The following is a 20592-nucleotide window of genomic DNA, read 5'->3' as shown; positions in this document are numbered from 1 at the left end:
TAAGAGGGGCAGCTGCTTCTAGTTCTCACTAGTCTCCATTCCCTAGCAACCACAACCCCAGCCCCGCACCGCCACTTGTTTCTTTTCTTGACCCTACCCAGTCCTCTGTAGAGAATCTTCATGAAGACTTTTCCCTAAACCTTTTAACTTTTTCTGCTTGAGCCATGAGGGGCTTTAGGTCCTTTCTCCATTTGAATAAAGGCCAGACCACAGCAAATCACAAAGAATGGTTTCAAAAGCTCATTTTTTAAAGTCAGTTTTCTTTGAAAATGTTACTCTATGGTCATCAATAAAGAGACTGCCACCATTTTCACTTTCTCGTACCCAGCATGTGTGTGTGTGTGTGTGTGTGTGTGTGTGTGTGTGTGTGTGTGTGTGAGGCATGGCGGTGACACTGTAATCCTAGTACTCAGAAGGTTCAAGGCCAGCTTGAGCTATATAGTGAGACTGTAAAACACCAGAATTCTTTCTAACTTGCTTGGACGGTTTTACATTACAATGCTCCTTCTAGCAGTGGCTCTCACAGGAGAGCCTCCAGGAGACTTAGTCACTCAGGACACTTCTCAGGTCCTGCTAAGGATTAGAAGGAGTAGGGAGACATTTTCCCTTCATTTCCTCTAAGTTGGTAGATGTCCTTTCTCCAGTTCCAACACAGTCCCTCCTGTCTACCCGAGGCCAGCAGTGGTCCTCACTATACCGTGCTCAGGGAGGCTCAAGGCTTCACCAGCCCAGCTGCAGCCCTGAATGGGAGGAGTTGCTATTATGCTGTGGGGATTTCCTTGTTAAGTATCTGCTGCTCTCTCAGCTGAGAGGCTTGAGAAGAATATCTCTCCCTTGCTGTGCTGCTCTCTCTAGAGCCCTGGGTTCCTGCATCCGTGCATGCTTGGCTGGGGGGCAGCATGCAGCTTCTGACCTGTGACTATCTTTCTGCCCCATCTAGGTTTACACCAGCATAGTTCATAGAGCCCCACCCCTCCACTACCCACCCTTCTTCCTGACAAATGCTGTCTTACACAACTCCACCAGCCTACTTTTGAGATACTTTTCCCTTGGATCTGGGAACTGCCTAAGTTCATGGAGTATGAGGGATGAACATTCCCAGAAAATATGAACTCGAGAGCACCCCTCCACGGCTAGGCTAGCTTCAAGCATGCCCACCACCTGTGGGATCCAACAGACTCCAGAGGATGGCAAAGAGCTCTCACCTCACCTGGGCTAATTGCTCAGTTGTTGGCTGTGACGAGATCTGGTCACCTCAGTTAAGAGGCTATAAAGGCAGTGTGAGGAGAAGGGGTGCAGTGGGTTGAAGCCCACTCACACTGTAGCCCTTCTATCCAGGCCACACTTATAGTCACAATCTTTCAGGAGTCTGTAACACTGGGAATGAAAACTCACAGCTACTACAGAGAACAGTCCTTTATTTTCAGAGCAGAGGCTGGAGCTGGCCACAGTGGCCAGCAGTTCCCACTCCCTCATGTCCAAGAGGCCAGCCTCGGCACCTCCAGCTTCTGTGCAAGGAGAGGAATGTTCTCCCAAGGAAGGCTCGAGAACAGCCCGCTCCAGCAGCCTCCACAGTGGGCTTTCTGTAGGATCCACCTGAGTCAAGACTTTAGGTCAGGTTCAGGTCCAGGTTTCCTTGCTATCACAGTCTTCGAGCCTTCCGGGGTCGGCAGCCATTGTGTGGGACAGGGGTGTTGTCTGTGATGGAGATCACTTCCAGACCACCCATGGTCAGTCCTTTGATGGCAGACTGGAAAGACCAGAAATAGGCAAATGGCATGGTCTTCAAAATGATGACCCAGTATCCTCAGACAGGGCCCCGAGAAGGATGGAAGCTCACTGTTGATGTCTATGACTCCAGCCCCCACTGCCTTCACCTTGTGCTTTATAATCTGAGACCAGGTTCTATCCAAGCACTCTGGTCGCTTTACAGGAGTGTTTTCCTCTCCTGGGACACACACATACAATCACACACACACACACACACACACACACACACACACACACACACACACACACACCCCAACACATCATTCTTTTAAAGTCAGAGAGATGTCACTTTCTTGGGGGAAGCTATAGTCCCACTGGTCTCAGGATCCCTTTCAAGATGCCCAGCACCTTGACCCCTCTCCATTGCATTCACTAGTCTGTGCTGAGGATCTGCTTGTGAGGTCCCCCATAGTCCACTCTTCCATCCCCAGAGGCTGGCACTCAAGAAGGTGATAAGTTAATCTATGACCCAGGCTTGCTCCTCAGGGATTAGCAGATCACAGGAACAGCAGAGAGGAACTTTAAGCGATGCCATGGAAATCTACCAAGGACTACTCTCCACACCCGACTCTGAAGAACACGTGTGCACACACTGTAGAGAACCCCTAGCTACTTACCCAGCGTCCTGGTCCAATGCCTTTCACTACGACTCTGATGTGGGTCACTCCTTTGCCTGTGGCTTTCTGGAGAGAGGCAAGTGGTTAGTGCTCCTGAGACAGTGCTGCAGCCCAATCTCTGGCTACTGTCTCCAGGAGACACGGGGTAAACGGCAATAACAGACACAAACAGGGAGGCAGAAGACACAGATTGAAGCTAAGGATGGATGGCCCTAGTGGACAGGGGTAGATTAGTGAACAGAGCCAAGGAACTACAGTGACAGCACTGCACTGCCACCTAATGGACATTTGGAGGTAGTGTCTGATTTCCCTCCACATGCTGAGGTGTTACCATAAATAGCAAGGTTGGGCCTTCTAAAAAGTAGGATTTAGTATCTTTACAGTTAAGTGTGTGTACAGTCACTGTGGATCCCGGAAGATACTCAAAAGCTACCATGCAGAGGTTTCCCAAACACTGGCATGTGTCACTTAGCTGAATGTGCTCTGTCTGATGGGTAATTACATTCTGCGTTTTGGGGATCATTACACATAGCGACCAAAGGTCTCCTTATGTCCAGCTTTAAAGGTCAAGGTGTTCCTTCAGGAAGTGGTCTTCCTGTCAGAGTACACACATTGTGGTCTCTGCTACAGCAGAGAACATGTGGCTCCGTTCAAGGAGCATCTGGGTTCAGATCAGGGAGCTGAACTGGCTGCTTGACTGTGACCAATCCCCCAGAATCTGATCATCTGAAAGAGGGGATAACAGCAGGTTCTTCTGAAGACATGGTAATAACGAAGGGCCTGGAATGGAGTTGCTTAATTTGCTTCTAGAAAGATCTATGACACTTCACTTTGCGACCTGTGCTATAGGACATGCTTCCTGAATAGAACACAAGCCCCATGCTGTCCCACTGGTCTTTAATGGAAGGAGCACTGGTTGCTAAGCCCTCAGCACTCTGGTTATCCCTCTGAACATAAACGACATCATTTCTTCTCCACTGAAGCTGAGAGAGAAAGTTGGTAACCTTTCTACAAAGGCCTCTTAAAGCAGCTGCAGTGTCAGGGCATCTAGTGGGCAAAGATCTCATTGCTTCTGAATCTGGTTTAATGAGACTCCCACCCCCCATAAGCCACAGGGAAACGGAACCACGTGGTCAGGTACTTACTGCTGCTGCAGCTATGCCTGCCGTCTGTGCTGCGATGCCGGTGCCCTTCTTGGCATTGCGAAAGCCTTCCGTGCCACAGGAGGCGCGGGCCAGGGACGTGTTAGTGGCAGAGACTACCTGGATCTGTGTGCTGGGAAAGGAGGCATGTAGCTCTACTACTGCTCAGGAAGGGAGGGAGGGGGCTTGCTAAAGTCCTTAGGAGCCACAATGAGAAAGGAAAGAAGGTCACTCGGCTATGCTAAAGGAAGATGATAAACCACACGCTTAGAGGGCGCTCCATGATCCAAGGGCAGGAGAGTGTTCCCGAAGGACCCATTTCCACCTGCCTCACCTGCGGCAGCATTGATGCCACTTGGTGTTTTATAAAAACCTGCATGTTTCACATTAGGCAACCGTTAAAAAAGACGAGGCTGAAAAAGTTTCGAGTATCTTCCACTCTACCAATGGGAAGAACGGTGTGTGTGGGGTGGCTTATCGCTGACAGGTGCACCCGCGTGGTGGAAAGAGAGGACTAATCGGTGCAAACTGTTCTCTGACCTCACGTGCTTATGCTCCACCCCCAACAACTAAGTGAAAATGTGATGAAGTATTTTTATAAACAGAAGGATATGGAGGTGTACTCCAACAATGACTGAGTCACATCCAAATACAGTGAGTGTCACCTCCAAACCCGTCGCCTCCCCTCGGCAGTGGACTGCTCTGAAGTGAACCTATTACCTATCATTTCAGAGTTAATCATAAAGACTCAAAAAAAAAAAAAAAAACCCACAAACCAGTTACCACTAAGCATTATCACAGCGGATAGTTCAAATGCTCATGACATTCTGTTCAATGACCAAGAATTATTTTAAGAGAAACTTTTTTCTAATTTGCTCTAAAATGGTAGACTTTAATTAAGACTGACTTTAAGAAAGTCCTAAGGTATGTTTTCTGTCTCCCTTTGTCACCCCACCTTCTGCAGAGCTTTCTGGGTGCTCCTGGGAGGGGGAAGTGAAGGGGAGCTGTCCAGGAGACCCGCTGGGTCAGCCCTGAGCAGGGACCACCTGCTTGTTGGTCTTGCTATGGTGCTCACTCTGCCTCGGGCGTCTCTTACATTTCCTGCACTGAACAGAAACATTCGGATGCAGGGCGGCCTGAAAAGGCACAGATGCAACAGACAGGGAGCTCAGAAGCCATGTCTGCGTGAGCCTGAGAGAAGGAAGGGAGATGCTGCTGAAGGCTCTGCAGCCCTCGGGGGCGCACGCTCTAGGCCAGAGTTGTTGTCTCCCGTGCTGTACTGCAACCGTGTGGCAGGCAGGCTGTGACCCAAACCTGCAAAGCTGTCACCGGTGCCCTATGCTTCTTCTGCAGCTGGGAGACCAACTGCACCGGTGTCCTGGGCTATCACACCATAGCAAACCGTAGTCTTTCCCTCACGGCCACACTTAACTCTGCAAGGGAAGGGCTAGTGCACAGGGCCTAAGGTAAGAAGGCTAAATAAGGGGCTTATACATTCTGGCTACTTTACAAATAAATCATGTATCTGTACATTGCTTTTCTCACCATTTGCTTCTAATGCAGTCCTGCATAGGAGTCTCAAGGAAGGCAAAAAACCCTTATGACTACAATGTACTAAATCTATTTTATACTTTCATGAAACTTAAGTAAAATTTATAAAGGAAGAAGATGGTTTCCCCAAACAAGATGAAGCTAGCATCTGACACCCCGACTTCTACTCCAAGAAGGCCTGAGGCAGAAGCAGTTCATAGGGGACTCACTCGGGCACCCGGTTTCTTACTTTTTTTTTTTTTTTTCTTTTCTTTTTTTCGGAGCTGGGGACTGAACCCAGGGCCTTGCGCTTCCTAGGCAAGCGCTCTACCACTGAGCTAAATCCCCAACCCCAGTTTCTTACTTGTTGTAGGTTGCTTTAATGTGTGCAATTGGGACTTCCTCAAATTTCATCCCTGCCCACTGCAGGGAGCTTTCCTGGCCTGGAACCGGAGGGTAAATGCTGCAATCAGAAGAAATATTTTCTTTGATTTCCCGATTGTTAGTCCCTTAAATCAGAAGAAATCTATACGTGCTTAAAAATAAAATAAAATAAAACAGGTTGAGTTTGGGGATGTACACTTGTGAGCCAAGCAAAGTGGGGGCAGGGTGGGAAGATGAATTCAAGACTCATCAGGGAGACACACACCGTAGGATAGACTGTAAGGCTCTACCCAGCCAACAAAGGCCTCAGACCCCTTAAACAACTCTTCCCCCAACACACATACCAAATCAAAAAGCACAGACAAACACCGGGCTCTGGAGAGGGTTCTCTGCGCTGTTTCTTTTAAAACCTGGGCACCCTGGTGTCTCAGGGTTGGGAACACTGGCCTTGACAGTGTGCTGAGTCACTGGGTTTCCCTGGGGCTGGAGTCTTCATTTCCAGGTGGAGAACTCAAGCCCAAGCAGAAAGAGGGCCAGCCTTGGACCAAGGAGGTTGGCTTTGAGTAAACAAGCACCCCACTGTCATTCAGCATTTCAGATGGGAGTAACCCGGCTGTTTCATTATGCCTACACACCTAAATCAGACTCACACACCCACACTGTAGTTCTACTATGCTGAACTCACTTGTAGAAAACACGCTACCATTCAAGCACAGCTCCCCCACCCCCCGCCCCATCTGCTTCTGTAGGAATATTTTCAAAAGCTAGCACAATGCATTGTTTCCTGTGGCCCAGTCTCAGTGTGATGCACAGCCTGTAGGTGGCTGGCCTATCAGCTTCTGTACTCCGAGGGAAAAATGTCCCAGTCCTGTACACGACATTACTGTTTCAGTGATCATCATTTCTCCATGGATTTTTTCCCCCCTCTGTTGCATAAATACAAGTCTAAGTCTGAGTAAAACCAGTATAGTGCCCTTTATATAGCAAGATTTAAACCAGGAGCCCAAGTCACTTAATCTGGGGCATGGCCAAAATGAGGCCTTTAAACTTCTCAGGTTCAGCTGGGCATGGTAGTGTATTCCTGCAACCCCAGCCAGGAGAGCAACCATGACTGTAAGACCAGCTACGATGACAGAGTTCCTGGTCATCCTGGGCTACATAGCAAGAAGCAGTCATAAAACAAAACAAAACGAGATTCTACCAGGTTGAAGGTATACTGAGTTCTTCTGAGGAAGGCTCTAAGGAGAGACAGAGCTTTCTGGGATTAGTCTTTCTGCCTACTCTCATGGCGGGGAGGTGTGGCAAGGTGTGGTTCATTTGCTAATGGACTGCTTTATTTTGCTTTGCTTTTGAGGGTCTCATTTCATAGCTTTGGCTGGCCTGGAGCTCACTACATAGACCAGGCTGTCCTCCAGTGTGGGATCTACCTGCCTCTGCTTGTACTGTACTGGGATCAAAGGTGTGCTCCACCATGCCTGGCTTAATTGTAAAATATTTAAAAATGCAAATACAAGCAACCAAGGAATGCTGAGAATGGGAGAAATATGGCACTGTGATGGGTAACCCAATACCAAGTGGTCAGCCCTGAGGAAGTATACATAAATGTAGCAGTAATCACACTCATCAGGTTATATTTATGTAGCTAGGAATATACCTCCTCCCACAATTAAAAAAAAGAAAGAGGCTATAAATTTGAGAAAGAGAGAAGGGGATATAAGGGAAGAGAAAAACGGAAGAGGGGGAATGATACAATTATATTTAAATTCAAAAAAATTATTTAAAACTCAAACTACAAACGCCGTAGCTGGCTCCGTGTCATCTGGCACTACTTCTAAATGACCACTGATTATTTCAGCTAGATCTCCACAAGATCTGCACTTTCATTTCTAAACCTTGTCTCCTTTAATTGTCATCTGTCCTACCTTGGCTATGTGCTTCTTGGGGTCACAGCCAAAACATGCGTCATGACCTTGGCTTCCTGGCCATCCTTCAACCCCTTGCTATCTTCTGGACAGCACTCTGAGGAGCCCATCAGATCGCTGCCACTCCACACACCTCAGCTGCTACTGCTCTCCTGGTGGGGACTAAATCCTAGTCTCAACTCCCCTGTCTCTCTTCACATCCTCCTGGCAAACTCCCAGCCCTTGTTAACCACATCTCTCTAGACAGCTTGAGTCTGTGCAAACACGGCATGGTTTCTACACCAGGGCTTTTTGACTGACATTTTGGATAAAACACTTCTGTTGGTGGCTGTCCTGTGGACAGCGGGGTGCTTGACTTCACTGGATTCTATCTCCTAACTTATGACCACTAGAACTTTTTCGTCACTGCTAAGTCCCTGGGGGAGGGGAGGGGCAAGATCTGTCCCTGCCAAGACCCAGTGCTTCATCTTAATGAATTGCCAGCATCAAGCAGGCTCTCAAGATGCCGGACAATCATCCTCAGTTCAATCATCCTTCCGCCCTCCTGGATGCCTCTTCTACATTTCCTTTTGTCTCCGTAAACATCTGAGGCCTTCCTGTTTCCTCAGGGCCAGCTGATGGCCTCTGCAGAGAAACAGAATCAATCAGACTTTCTTCCAGCCTCCACCACCAAACATCTGTGCCCACGGCCTTTGAGGACTCTCCTGTTGTCGTGCTCCAGCTGCATTATTAGCCCCACAAGGACACTGCTCTGGCAATGTTCCCACTTCACCATCAGCCTTTCTCCTGCTTCTCAGAAGCAAAACATACGGTCATGTCATAAAAGTCAAATCAACAAGAACAACAACAACAAAATAACCTCCCCCACATTTCAAATCCCAGGTTCCCAAGAGCTTCTCATTTTCCCTTACAGCAAAGCCTCCATAAAGGAATGGCAATACTTGTTTATTTTCTTTGAAACCAACCCACACTGATGAAAAGTTATTTCTGAGCTCCTCATCAGAAAGGCTGTAGTGAAGGTCACCAACCAACTCCATACTCTTAAATGCAAGGAGCGATCACACTATGTGCCTGTCAACCCGTCCTGTCTGCAGTGTCAAACAAGCTCAGTCCCCTACTTTGCACCACGCTAGAGGAAAATCTTGTTTGGCTTCTTCCTGTCTTGAGGAGGATTTTTCTTTTGCTTTTTCTTCCTTTCCCCAGATATCTGCCTATACGACATCTCATCTCTACTCTGACGTGGTGTCTCAAATGTTTTCTTTTATTATACAAGGCCTTTAAAGAGTAAGCATAAGTCATCTTAAACTTAACCACACAGGTCTCAACTGTCAGTCCTGCCATTTTAATATATAACAATTCCCTATTTTCAGTTGTTTGGAGCCCAAATTTGGGCCATCATGCCTTTCTTTTCCTCACATTTTATATTAACAGATCTGTAGCTGGTGTGGACGGATGCCTGTAATCCCAAGTACCCAGGAGGCTAAGGCAGGACTGCCCCAAATTCCAGGTCAGCCTAGGTTGCACAGCAAGACTTTGTCTCAAAACTAAATAAAACACCAAAACAAAAATCCGCTGGCTATACCAGTAAAACTATCACCCTGTTCTAGACACCATCATTTTTACCTATTTCTATTGTTTTCTAACTGCTCTCGAGTCTTTTCAGCTTCCATTCTTGCTCCCCGTGGCTTTACAGACTCTCTGAAGAGTAAGGCTGAGGCTGGGGTATGCTCTTGTAATCCAGGCACCCAGGGGTAGCCTGGGCTGCACAGCATGGTCATCCTAAAAATGATGAATGAATGAATGAATGAATGAATGAATGAAATGGCATCAACTCTTCTCAGAGCTGGACAGGATATGGCTATGCCTGACTGCCTGCTTGCTGAGAGGGCTTTTACTGTTGGAGCAGGGATGTTACCAACAATCCTACTAGTGTCTGGGATTGCCAAATGAATGAATATAACAGTCTTGGATTAAATTCTATCAGTAGCTCCTCACTGTCTGCAGTGGGTAAAGTGTAAAAGCTCCAGAGAGACAGGGCACTCCTTCACCATTTGGATCCTTCTAGAGCAGTGATCCTCAGTGTTCTTAATGCTGTGACTTTAACACCGTTCCTCATATTGTGGTGAACCCCAGCCATAAAATATTTTTGTGGCTACTTTATAACTTCAATTTTGCTACTGTTATGAATCATGACATAGGTATATGTGTTTCCCGATGGTCTTAGGAGACCCCACCAAAGGGGTCACAGCCTACAGGTTCTGAAATGCCTTTCTAGAGGCATCACATGTGAGTTCTCTGACAGCGTGCCTTTCCACACGCTGCTACCTTTGCCTGCAATGATCACACTGATCTTGTCCAGCTGAGTTCCCAGTCACTATCACACTCTACGGTACTTTAAGTCTTGTGTGACTTCCTCAAGGTTGCCTTGCTCTCTCAAATGTCCAGCCAGTTCTCACCTCTATTATCCGGCTGATCAGATTATGTTTAACACATTTGCGTGTGTCTTCCTTGCAAGTTTCTGTACTACTTCTGGGGAGAAATAGCTTCCATTTCCAGGACTTCTCATGGTACCCAACAGGTAGTTGGTTTTTGTAACTATTAAACAGATGTGAAGGCACGTGAACGTATACACAGCCCGCATAGGAAGGATTATTACTAGTGGGACGTTGCAAGATGCCGGTTCCCAGGGTTAGGCACAAAATTAAGAAAGGTCCAATCTAAGATGTGCAGTTAGTGTAGTCCTTCAAGACACTTGGGTTGGAGGCAGAGAAAGATGCTAGTCAGACCTAAAGTCTATCTTACAAGGTGTATTTATATACACCGGGCTCTTAGCTAGCTAACAGTTGTTAAGTGAACAGCTACTTTATGCCACAACTCTATCTTCACCAACAACTCCTCTAAGCATTATCTCCACTTTTAGAATGCTGATTTGCACAGGCTCCCATAGATGGCAATTGACAGCCAGGAATCCACTGTTTTCTATGATTCTGGCGGGTAACCGGCAGAAGTCACAGGTTGCGAGTTTCCAGAGGGCTGGATCCACTTAACCCTCACCTGAAGCGACTCGGAGCCGCTTCCTTTTCAGTGTTCTGCCTGGCAGCTGAGTCTTCTAACCTCGGGGCTCCGGTGTGGATACTCTTAGCTGGGGTAATGGCCACAAGCCTGCAAAAAAGGAGAGTCCGGTGAGGGACTGGATTAATGGTGTTTGGGGGTTCAAGTGACACATAGGACTGGAAGGCAGGCGGTCAGGCTCGAGAGTGACAGTGGATTCGAAAGAGCAATCCTTACCTGGTCATCCCAGATCCAGCCCAGGACCGCAGGAGCCACGACCCGGAGTTTCTTACAACCTGCATGACTGAAATTGACCCTCGTCAGCTCCCGTCTCGGTTTAGCCATGAGCCCCACCATGAGCATCTGTGGGGGCGCTCACATAAGGGAAATCACCTGATTGCTCTTAAATAGTCATGTATTTTTGTTCAAATTAAAATGCTCTTTAAAGCCATTTATATGGGAATCTTTCCCCTTTCTAGTGGTCTAACAGTAGAATTTCACCTACCTTTTCCAAAGGCAATGGTTCATTCTACTTGGTAAACCTGCCTCCTCGCCGGCGCGCGTTGCCTCATGGGAACCTGGGGTTGGCTGAGGACCCTGCCGGGAGCCGCGGTACTTTGTGGGAAGACGGAAAGATGGCGGCGCCCATAGGGCGTACTCTTTTAGGGGTGGCTAAGGGCTGGCGGCAGCTTGACAGACTCTGGGCAGGTAGTTCTCGTGGCCTGTCCCTTGAGGCTGCGCCCTCAAGCAGCCGGTCTCCATGGCGCTTGTCCGGCGCCTTGTGTCTGCAGCGGCCACCGCTGATCACCAAGCCGCTCACCCCACTGCAGGAAGAGATGGCGGGTCTATTACAGCAGGTAAGACAGGCAGGCACAGACTTCGTGGTGCGGTGGAGGGAAGCAGCAGAACCAAGGAGGTCTTGATTCCATGGTGACTCTGGTACTTTGTCTGTCCTTGAGAAAATGCTTTCACTTCTCGATCTTTAGTGACTTCTGCAAGATGAAGTTACCGTACTGAGTTGCCTTAGTATATAGCAGGTGTTCAAAGAGTTTCATTGGCTTGTTTTCGCTTGAGCATTCTGTGTGGATAGTTCGCTCAATACAGTAGGGATCTGGTGGTGAACAGGAACTACTCTGTGTAGCTTAGGAGCTCTTAGACTACAGGGAAGTCTTTGTGATGATGTTATGAAGAAAGTCGTGGAGACAGTGGGCACGTCCTTAAGACGCACGTGGTAAAGTTTACTTTGCTTTACCGCAGGGAGCAATTTCTGTGAAGGGCAAATGAGAAAATACCGGCAAAAACCCAAGTGTAGTTGCTGTCAAGCTGTCAAGTCTCAGTAGATAGTGATGGAAGGTCTTACATATCCCTTGACTCCATAAGGCTTTTGTCTTGGGAATACTAAGGGAAACTCCCTTCAGTGCTTTTTGCTCAATGTATTCACTCGCTTGACCATTTTTTTTTAGCAGTCCTTTTTTTTTTTTTTTTAAACCATATAGATATGGTTGTCTCGGGGTCAGAGAGTGGGAGGAATTAAACCTTTCTCCTCAGTTCCTGGTTTATTAGAGGTCATTCTGAAAGCAGGGGTTGAGTGCTATGAAAGTAGGGGTTAGTTAGATTGGTAATGGTGTTAAACTAATACTGTGCATCTGTGTGCAAAGAGATAGGCAGTTGTGGCTATGATAGGCACATAGCTCTGGTTCCCAGAGAGTTTGCAGTACTGGAATTAGGGGTATAGTCAGTAACCAGTCATATAACTAATTACAGACTTTGGTAAGTGCTGTTAAGGAAAACACAGTGTACTAGAAGAGTTTTACACAGAACCACATAGGTTTGATTTTTTGTGAGAAGTGCCCAGGAATATCTTTTTGAGAAAGTGGTATTTAAGTTGAAATTAGAGGGATGAATAGAGATCCGGAAGAAATGGCCTGAGGAGAGAGAGACTAGGAAGAAGGGATGTTGTAAAGTACTCAAGGCAGGAAAGTCCTTGAATAGATGCTGGTCAGAGACTAATAGACGCAGTGCGAGAGGTGGGTCCACAATGCCCTCTGTTCTTCCTGACCGTCTTGATCTCTAACTGCCTGCTTATAGTTCAGTGGGCTTTTAAAAAAATTTGTATAGTGTTTGATTATATTAAGAGTGTGTTAAGAGAAGTACTTTTTAGCCTGCCAGGGACACGGTAGCTTTTGCTTTTTTCTTCTCCCTTTTCCTTTTAAACTTCCCAGGTAGAGGTAGAGAGAAGCCTTTATTCAGACCATGAGCTCCGTGCTCTGGATGAAGCACAGCGACTGGCAAAGAAGAAAGCTGACCTTTATGATGAGGAGCAAGACCAGGACGTTACACTCGCACAAGACTTAGAAGATATGTGGGAGCAGGAATTCCTCCAGTTCAGACCTGGAGCTCGGGAAACAGGTTTGTGACCTTCTGGGCCAGCCACAAGGGAGGGAGACACGGGCATTCTCACATCCAAATGAAGAACAGTTGCCTGACTTTGGCTTTGCATTTTAGAAGCTTCAAGTAAGAAAACAGCTTTCAGGAAACTAACACTCCCCTCCCTATTCCTTATATCTTCCTAACACGAGTATTAAAAAAGGCTTATGCTATATTCAGGTTGTCTCGGGGTCAGAGAGTGGGAGGAATTAAGCCTTTCTCCTCAGTTCCTGGTTTATCAGAGGTCATTCTGAAAGCAGGGGTCAAGTGCTATGAAGGTAGGGGTTAGTTAGATTGGTAATGGTGTTAAATCCAGTGGAGCAGAGGTTTTTTGTTTTTGTTTTTGTTTTTTGTTTGTTTGTTTTGTTTTGCATTGCCGAGGTCTGAACTCGAGCCTCCTGCTTACAAGGGAAGTGCACTGCCTCTGAGCTAGATTCCAGTTCTTAGTGTTTGAATTTTTACAAGCATTGCTTCTTTTCCAAAGGTTTCAACTTGAGAGGAGTTTGGTGCCGGTCTCAGTTCTTAGCTTTCATTTTGAGTTAGAGTTAGGCTTTGGCTTTAAGTTCTTAGAGGACACACAGGGGTTGTGATGGCCCCTAATGGAAGCTCTAAAACTCAAAGCTCTAAATTGGTTTTAGTAGATCATATTCCTTTAATTTTTTTTTATTTTTCTCTCTCCTCCGATCATCCCTTTTGTAGAAGCCGATAAAAAAAATGACAGAACCTCATTGCATCGTAAGCTAGACAGAAACCTCATTCTCTTAGTCAGAGAGAAACTTGGAGACCAAGATCTTTGGATGCTTCCTCAAGTCGAGTGGCAGCCTGGGGAGACCCTTCGAGGGACAGCTGAGCGAATCCTGGCCACACTCTCGGGTAACTTCTTTACCTCCTCCTGAATCCCTCCAGATTCATTTCAGGTTGGCCGAGATTGGGCATAAGGATAGAGAATGGGAAGTTTAATGGATACTGATGAGTAAGAAGTCAGGTAAGAGGCTGGGTGTGGAGGCATACTTCTTTAATTATAGCACTTGGAAGGCAGAGGTGATGGGGGTGTGTCTCTGTGAGTTCACAGCTAGCCTGGTCTATATCCTGAGTTCAAGAACTACCAGACCTACTTAGTGAGCCCCTGTCTCAAAACACCAAAAACCAACCAAACAAAAATTCCAGCAACAATTTTCCTTAGAATTAAGTGAGTATTTTTAATCTTAATATATTGAGTTTTTGGTACATTAAACACCATTCTTAGCCCTTCCCTCCTCTCCTTTCTGCCTGCCTGCCTGCCTTCCTTCCTTCCTTCCTTCCTTCCTTCCTTCCTTCCTTCCTTCCTTCCTTCCTTCCTTCCTTCCTTCTTCCTTCCTGTCTGGTAGCCAGGCTGGCCTTGGACTTGCTATAGATGTAACTGAGGATGACCTTGAATTTGCGATCCTCTTGCCTTCACCTCCTGAGTGTTGGGATTATGTGCTTGAGCCACAGTCTTATGCAGACCTGAGGATGGATCCCGAGTCTTGTGCATGTTATGCAAACACTGTACCAACTGAGGTATAGCTCTAGCACCGAGGGGAGAAACCTCGGTTGCTAAGTTCATTGCCTTAATCTCTTAGGTACATTTGCATTAATCAGAATTCTTACACTCAGGACATGTAAGTTTTGTTTTTTAATACTAGAGATGGAGCTAATAGCTTTGTAATTGGCAGGCAAGCATGATACCACTGACCTGTATTTCTAGCACGGCTGCCTGGTACCATAGTGTTGCAGTAAAAATAAAAAATGGATCAGCAGCCACCAGTACCCGTGTGTCCTGGTTGTCTCTCTGCCAGCCGCTTTCTCACACTGTCCCCTTGGTGGGTTGCCACGCCTGGTCTTGTTCTGCAGACCGTCCTAGTGTGGCACCACGCCACGCTAGCCCTAGGCATTCTATAGCTGCCCTCTCCAGGCTGTCTCTCTGCCCGCCGAGAACTTTGCTTACATCCCCTGTAGCCCAGTAAAATCAAAGTCCTAGAAAGTTGTAATTTGTCCATCAGATTTATATGTTAAATCTCAGTCCACAATGCATCCACATAGTAAATTCACTGCCAATTAATAAAGATATAAACCGCCCACCTAGACAAGATAAAATTGACCTAGTCCACCTGTATCTGGATCATCAGTCGTCTCCATCTTGATTTTTCCCGCTTCTCCTTCTCCTCTCTCTTTCCTAGACTTTTTCCCCACCTACCCTTCCTTCTCATCCAATGATAGGCTTCGCCTTATCCTGGATCTGTCTTGCTGCACAATGACATCATCTTACCATAGCTCGTCCATTGATGCAGCTAGAATCTTCAACATTACCTCTGCCCTCGTTCTGCCGCATGCGTCTTTGGGTCTTTCACATCACCCTGCCGTATTTTCACACTTTTAGCACTTATGTCCTTTACTTCTCACTAGACTATGGTATTACTAATAGTAGGGATGGATCATGCTTTGTGCGAGACTGTTCTGTGTATTGTAAGGTGTCGAGTATCTTTGGCCTCTACTCACAAGTTGCTAGTAGCAGTATTTTGTTTCCCACCCCTATCCCCAGTGTGACAACCAAAAAAAGTCTCTCCATATTGCCAGAGAGCAAAATTAGCATGGTTGAGAAACAGAATACTAAAAATGTAAAAGAAAGTTCCGCCTTGCTTTTGTTTTATATCTCCAGTGCTACTACATATGGTTTCTGCATAAAAATCCCTGTCACATCTTTGCATAGAATTTTTCAATGTTTTCCATAGACATACAAGTACCCACTCATAGCCTACAGTTTTTATCCTGGTCCCAATCTCAGCAACTCTTTTTTTTTTTTTTTTTTTTTTTTAAAGATTTATTTATTTATTATATGAGTACACTGTCACTGTCTTCAGACACACCAGAAGAGGGCATCAGATCCCATTACAGATGGTTGTGAGCCACCATGTGGTTGCTGGGAATTGAACTCAGGACCTCCTGAAGAGCGGTCAGAGCTCTTAACCACTGAGCCATCTCTCCAGCCCAACCTCAGCAGCTCTTAGTGAGTTAATGTATAATCCGATTTCTAACTGAGGAGAGCTTTGTGCTCCTTGAGTCAGTGGATTTTCAAGCATCTCTGCTTTGTGACATGCAGGTCCATGTAGGAAGAACGCCGTCTCCAAGTAGAGAGCTCTTCATCCCAGACTCCTGTGTGAGCAGGAAACAGTTTTTGGTGGGTACAGTTGTCCAGGGCCCTCTGCCAGTGGGTGGCAGTGAAGAGTTGGGCACTATGCCCGCTCCATGGTTACTCCTGCCGTAGTGGGGAATACGTTCTTTTGCCTCCGCCATTGTGCCTTAAATGGTTTATTTACATTTCATTCCAGCTAGAATTCTGGGTCCCCTGAAGGTCAGGATAGAATCCGCTCCTCTTCATGAGTTCTCCGTGGATCCTGCCATGTAGTGGCCACTTGCTGGGGTTGAGTAAGTGGCTTTGGTAGTAGTGTGAGCACATGGCCCCTGGGTTGGCTGTGCCAGGGTAAGAGCTCCTAGAAGTGTGAAATGTTTCATGCCCCTTGACCCTTCTCACTAGCGGCCTCTTTAGCCTGTGGGAGAGGCCACACGCTACAGTGCTTCTGTCAGTCTTAGCTGTCCCGTAGGAGTCGGCAGTCGTGGTTTTGTTGGGTACACATTCTGGGTTCCCTCATACAAGCTTGCATGACCAGTGCTTGGTCAGCTCTCCCTCCTCCTGCCTTGTGGAGAGGGGCTCTGTCATGGCACATGCTTTCTTTTACTGTTCCCATCAAACACATGCTTAAGGAAAGAAAGTATACCAAGTAGGCATATTTATATTTAATAAATACATAAATATAAATTGATGGTAAGTAAGCGTATTTCAAAGAAAAGAGCACATTTAAAGTAGAACAGCGAAGAGGAGTTTTCACAATAAATATTTAAGAAAAGCAAAAGTACATTCCTTCCCCACTTGCTCTACCCCTCTGCAAGATGGAGTCATAGGTGTGCATGTGGGGGAGGTGAGGATTTGGGAGCTGAGCCTGCTTGACTTCCAGTGTGTGGTGATGGGAGCTGTTACGGTGGCGCCTGCTTACCTGGACCTCTCCAGAGTAGGGAATAGTCATTTTAGTTTGTAGCTGTGGCAGCAGTAGAAAGAATCTCTCTTGAATTAGTGTGTGGTGTTGGCCTCTGCTGCTGAGACCAGCCATCTTTCCATGTGCGCATTGTATTCTGTGACCTGTCTGCTCAGACTCCTTGTTTGTAGTGAAATTTTTTTAATTTGATAATATTTTAATCTGTGTTTTCCAGATTATAGAAAAATGGTATACCTATTCACTTAAGTTTGGAAAGCACAGGAAAATATAAAGAAATATAAAAAATAAAGAAAATATAAAAAATATAAAGAAATATAATTCCACCACTCAGATTCCAGATGTCTGCTCAGCACTTGCTGTAGCATGTGAACATACTTTGTATGTAAATTCATCTGGTGCTAGTAATGTTTTGTTGAGTTTGAGAACATCAGTTCATGCATATGTTTAATGACATCAGCCTCTAGTAAGACCAGCATGAGAAATACTTCCTCCTTTTCTGAGGGGATGCTCACTGACACTTCCTTTCCTTGTAGTCTTTTAGAAACGATCTGTACATATTCCAGCACATAAAGATTTCTCATTAAATATTAAATTACTTGTGTGTGTGTGTGTGTGTGTGTGTGTGTGTGTGTGTGGTCATGTACATGCTAAGCATGGAGTGTAAGGTCAGAGACCAATTCATGTGGGTTTGTTCTCTAACCATGTGGGTCCTGGTGATCTTACTCAGGTATCATGCTTGGTGGTGAATACTTATACCCTCTGCATCATCTCTCAAGTCCTGACTTCCATTTATTTTGAGATAGGTTCTCACTGTGTAGCCCAGGTTGGCCTTGAACTAACCAGGTTGTCTAGTTTGCCCTTGAATTTGCAGCTCTCTTGGCTCACTCTCCAGACTGCAGAAGAAGAGAGGCATGTGTCCCAAGCCTGGCTCCTAAGTGCTTCTGGATATATAAGATATTGTTCCTTTGTTAAGTGTGCTGAAAATTTTTTTCGGAGTCTTTTGTTCTTTAAGACAGGATCTCATGTAGTCCAGGTTGGCCTCAAACTGACTGCATAGTGGAAGATGACCTGGAACTGCTGATTCTCCTGCCTCTACCTCCCAAGGAGCTGGTTGCTTTGGGAGCATTGGGAGTGTTGGTGTTGCTAACACATCCTGCTCCAGTTTATAGTATTGTCTTTGGCGGGGGGGGGGGGGGGGGAGGGGAGACAGAGACAGAGACAGAGACAGACAGAGACAGACAGAGAGAGACAGAGAGAGACAGAGAGAGACAGAGAGAGAGAGAGAGAGAGAGAGGGACTGAGAGACTGAGAGACTGTCTGTGTGTCTGTGTTTATGTGTCTGTGTGTGTCTGTGTCTGCTGTTTTATTTTTTTCTCTGAAAGATTTGAATTTTCTGTGAGCAAACCTAATTTTTTTCTTTTTTTTGGAGCTGGGGGGACTGAACCCAGGGCCTTGCGCTTGCTAGGCAAGCGCTCTACCACTGAGCTAAATCCCCAACCCCAATTTTTTCCTAACTTATTGTCTTGTTTGGTAGGCTGTCACCTTTTGATATGTAAAATATCACATATTCTTCTAACACTCTTGTTTTTATTAACTGAAAAATTTGAAAATACACCATAATTCAGAGAATACAAATTGTTCATGAAAGCGTCCGAAGTGAACAACTTCTATGAAAGTGTGAACCCGTGGTATCAGTTACAGTGTGAAGACTGAGGTTGGGCTCCAGCTCTGCTTTTTGTTTGGCTAACTGTTCTTCAGTGCCGCTTAGTAATTCTGCACTTTGCTGGGTTAGGGTCATTAACTCTTTCTTGACTGCGTACTGCAGAGATCAGATCTGACTTGGGTGGGGTGATGGATGCCTTTGATCTTAGTATTAGAGATGTTGAAGCAGAGAGGTCACCACTTTGAGGCCGGTCTGGGCTACATAGAAGGTTCCAAGCTATCCAAGTTACAAGGCAACACTTTCAGAATCTCCCTCATGCCTACTCCACTAAAGGTCAGCTCGGAGACCCTTTAGAGGTGATGAGCTTTGATTGGCAGATAGCCAGTTTCTCGGTCCTGTCTCGGCAGTTGATGACAGGGCCGAATGTGGAAGCTATCTGCCATGACTCCAGATCATCTTAATTCACTGTCAACTAGGCCCACAGTGGCAGCCTCGCACCTAGGCTGGCATGTGACTTGAGAGGGAGGAGCCTCTTTCAGGACTGCCACACTCAACTGGATCACCTTTAGCTCTGCTAGAAGTGGCTTTTCTGAGCCTCCTGTGATCGGGTGAAGAGGCAGCAGATGGCTGTACCCTAATCTTCCAATTCTCTCTTTTCCTTTCAGAAAACAACATGGAAGCCAAGTTCTTAGGGAATGCACCCTGTGGCCACTACAAGTTCAAGTTCCCTAAGGCAATTCGGACAGAGAGTGACCTTGGGGTCAAAGTCTTCTTCTTCAAAGCTCTGCTGCTCACAGGAGACTTTGTGCAGACTGGGAAAAAGGGTCGGCATGTGTGGGCCAGTAAGGAAGAGCTAGGCGACTATCTGCAGCCCAAGTACCTGGCTCAGGTCAGGCGGTTTCTCCTGGACCTCTGATGGACTCGGCTGCCTGTGAATGTTGCTCACACAAGTCATGTGTGCACCTCAGGCGCAGTGTTGACAGACCGTTTACAGGAACTGTCAAGCAGCAGACTCAGTTCTGAGAATTAGATGTGCCTGCCATGGTGTTGAATTTTGATTTGTCCTTGGAGGACAACTGGCTTCGCCTAGTGAAGAGGGGCCAAGACAGAGTATTTCTCCATAGCAAGTAAAAGCATTGCGTTACAGCAGACTAACAGACCTACCGGGCCCAGAAAATAAAGAAATGAATTGACCTAAATTCCCCAGTTCTGATAAAGTTTCTGGGCCTACGAAAAGCCTGTGTGTGTGTGTGTGTGTGTGTGTGTGTGTGTGTGTACACATACATACATACATACATACATACATACATCTTTTCCATCCTAGCTTCCCTTTTCCCTTTGATAGGGAGGAAATACCTTCTTTCTCTTACCTTCATGAGCTTCCATTTTGGAAGTTTTATATTTAGGAGATTAGTCACTTCTTAACTGTTTAGCAATGGTCATCTGAAATAAAGTTTGGCTTCTCTCCAGCCTACCATGGAAGAACCGTGCATGGCCAGGTGGTACCCAGGGAGAATGCTATCTTCTTGTCTCTGGGGTTTAGGGCTTTGGCCGATGTGTGGCCCAGAAGCCGGCGTACAGATAAACACGTGCTGCATAGTTCACTGCAGCTGACTCAGAGCCAGGGATTGCTCGGACACTCGCAGACCCATCACTGCCCAGTTTCTCTCACATAGACTTCTGGGTAAACTGTCCAGCCCTTTCGTGTGAGCTTGTGAAGTGGAGTTCCTGTTTCCACACCAGTTGGTACCTGCTGTTCTTGCATGTGTTCAGGGAATTTGATGGTTTTGATCAAGATTGGGTTCCTAATCCTGTTGCCTCTGTTTCCCCTTTACCTTCTGCATGGCTTCTCTGATAACTGATGTCCCCCGTGAGAGGCTGGCTCATCCGGAGCGATGCTTTAGAATGGCCATAGTCATAGGGTCAAGGTGCACTTGTTTGGAGTATGTTGTATCTGTGAACTGTTCTGCCTGATGTTAGGGCAATGGGTATCCCTAACATAGAAGGCAGAGGCAC

The 20592-nt window shown here is 46.4% G+C and overlaps 2 protein-coding genes across 3 annotated transcripts; one reads left to right on the top strand and one right to left on the bottom strand.

Annotated features, from left to right (window-relative positions):
- Positions 1-1399: 1399 nt before the first annotated feature.
- Positions 1400-10988, bottom strand: Mrps11 (mitochondrial ribosomal protein S11). Of its 2 annotated transcripts, XM_087582066.1 has the most exons (7): positions 10922-10988; positions 10654-10720; positions 10420-10527; positions 5424-5522; positions 3533-3662; positions 2388-2453; positions 1402-1750 (listed from the first exon to the last, which is right to left on the bottom strand). In XM_087582066.1, the coding sequence occupies exons 2-7, from the start codon at positions 10716-10718 to the stop codon at positions 1643-1645; spliced, it is 576 nt and encodes a 191-aa protein (XP_087438192.1). In that variant the 5' UTR covers positions 10719-10720; positions 10922-10988; the 3' UTR covers positions 1402-1642. The 2 variants fall into 2 exon arrangements, with proteins under 2 accessions (NP_001102618.1, XP_087438192.1); NM_001109148.1 differs by lacking the exon at positions 10922-10988 and having other exon boundaries at positions 1400-1750; positions 10654-10791.
- A 36-nt stretch (positions 10989-11024) lies between these two features.
- On the top strand, positions 11025-19775 carry Mrpl46 (mitochondrial ribosomal protein L46). The gene is given in 4 exon segments (NM_001013068.1): positions 11025-11273; positions 12639-12825; positions 13543-13716; positions 19242-19775. Coding segments are annotated over 4 exon segments (834 nt in total). The 5' UTR covers positions 11025-11051; the 3' UTR covers positions 19493-19775.
- Positions 19776-20592: the final 817 nt, after the last annotated feature.

This window comes from Rattus norvegicus, chromosome 1, assembly GCF_021556685.1.
Source record: "Rattus norvegicus strain SHRSP/BbbUtx chromosome 1, alternate assembly SHRSP_T2T, whole genome shotgun sequence".
Classification (NCBI taxonomy): Eukaryota; Metazoa; Chordata; class Mammalia; order Rodentia; family Muridae; genus Rattus; species Rattus norvegicus.
Note: the sequence above shows the minus strand (reverse complement) of the source record. Positions and strands in the feature narration are given on the sequence as shown.